The sequence below is a fragment of the Silene latifolia genome, chromosome 1 (assembly GCF_048544455.1).
Source record: "Silene latifolia isolate original U9 population chromosome 1, ASM4854445v1, whole genome shotgun sequence".
Classification (NCBI taxonomy): Eukaryota; Viridiplantae; Streptophyta; class Magnoliopsida; order Caryophyllales; family Caryophyllaceae; genus Silene; species Silene latifolia.
In genome coordinates, this window is record NC_133526.1 from 187505359 (window position 1) to 187506889 (window position 1531).

Here is a 1531-nt window from a genome sequence, read left to right on the forward strand (position 1 = left end):
GTTAAAACTTGGGTGAAATTAAAGGGCAGGGTTGGCCTCTCAAGAAAGAAAATCTTGTGAAAGCGTTCTTGGAGGTCACGCCAATGAAATTTGGCGCTCATCACCCGGGTGATTTCTTCAGTATACGTGGTTTTGAAATTTATCACGTACACCCGAGGGTTTACCAGTCTTGCACCGAAGGTAGCGGCTGCGGGTTCCTCGTCACCAAAAAAAAAAAAAAAAAAAAAAAAAAAAAAAAAAAAAAAAAAAAATTAGTTAGGTCTCATATAATAAAATTACTAAAAAATTACTTACACTTACATTTTTATCAAAATGCTAAAATATGCAAGGTCTTTAGACCCCACTTTCATACAGGTTCATGCGCAGCTGCGACGGGAAAAAGCCATAAAATTTTAAAAATTACATTGATACGTACTCGACGTCGATAACTTCGATTAAAATAATCTTTCACAAAGAATAAAAAAAAGTAAACAGATCGTTGAAGGAGACGGAAGGGCCGGGTATATTTTTAATCAAATAAAAACTGATCTAGGACTTCTTAGAGAACCACCATGGAAATTAGAGAAAGAAACACCTAAGCCAGGAACAGCTAATGAAGATTCCATAACCATTCTTTGTTGATAAGCTTCTACAGATGCACTTGCTTCCATTATATCCTTAATTAATGATTTATAATATTGCTTAAGTTTCTTGAACATACTCAGTCTTAGCCATTTAAGCCGGGCTCTTCTAAAGAGTTTAGTTAGGAAGAAGCCTCGTCTGCGAGACTTCTTCCTATCCCCGCCTCCTCCTAGGCGGACTATGGGAAGTCGTTGGCCTCGCTTTCTGAGACGGATCTTCGGTCGGGTTGGACGTGGGTTGGTGGTTGTGGTGGTAGGGTGGGGTTTTGGTGAAGGGAGGTTTTTTAGGAAGGCATTGGAGTAAAATGTAGCCATGTGTTCAAGGATCGGAGTGTTTTGTGTGAAATGAATGGAAGGAATTATTCCGGAATTATATATAACCGGGATGGTTGACTAAAATGTTTGGTTAGATACATCTTTATGTGTGATGAAACCTTACGCGTCGACAATATATCTATTTTTATCTTAAATAAAAATTTGTGACGCGCGGATCATATATGTTGTTAACAAAATTGACTCAAGTTGACAAGGTGATTAATTTTGAAGTATTTAATTTAATATAAATATATTATTAGGAAATTTTAATTTAATAATAACCATAATTTTAATTTATTCAAAAAATCCTCCCTATTACTAAGAGAATAAAAACTCTCTTAATTTTCTCTCCAAAAGACATCTAGCTAAATAAGGTAACAAGTAAAAAAAATACATTACATTATTATATTTTCAATTAATATATTTTTATAAATTTATATTTATGATTTTTTCACTGAAATCCATAATTTATTATGGAATAATTTCTATTTACATAAAAATTATTTTTCATCAGTTACACTCTAAAATTACGCAAACCTGCTTCTTATGCAATCTTTAACATAATTATTGTCATTACTTACTCCCTAAAATTATTT

The 1531-nt window shown here is 33.2% G+C and overlaps 1 protein-coding gene across 1 annotated transcript; it reads right to left on the bottom strand.

Moving 5' to 3' along the window:
• Positions 1-244: 244 nt before the first annotated feature.
• LOC141616710 (uncharacterized) lies at positions 245-1035 on the bottom strand. The gene has a single exon (XM_074433888.1). It carries the CDS (start codon positions 933-935, stop codon positions 513-515), a length of 423 nt encoding a protein of 140 aa, XP_074289989.1. The 5' UTR covers positions 936-1035; the 3' UTR covers positions 245-512.
• Positions 1036-1531: the final 496 nt, after the last annotated feature.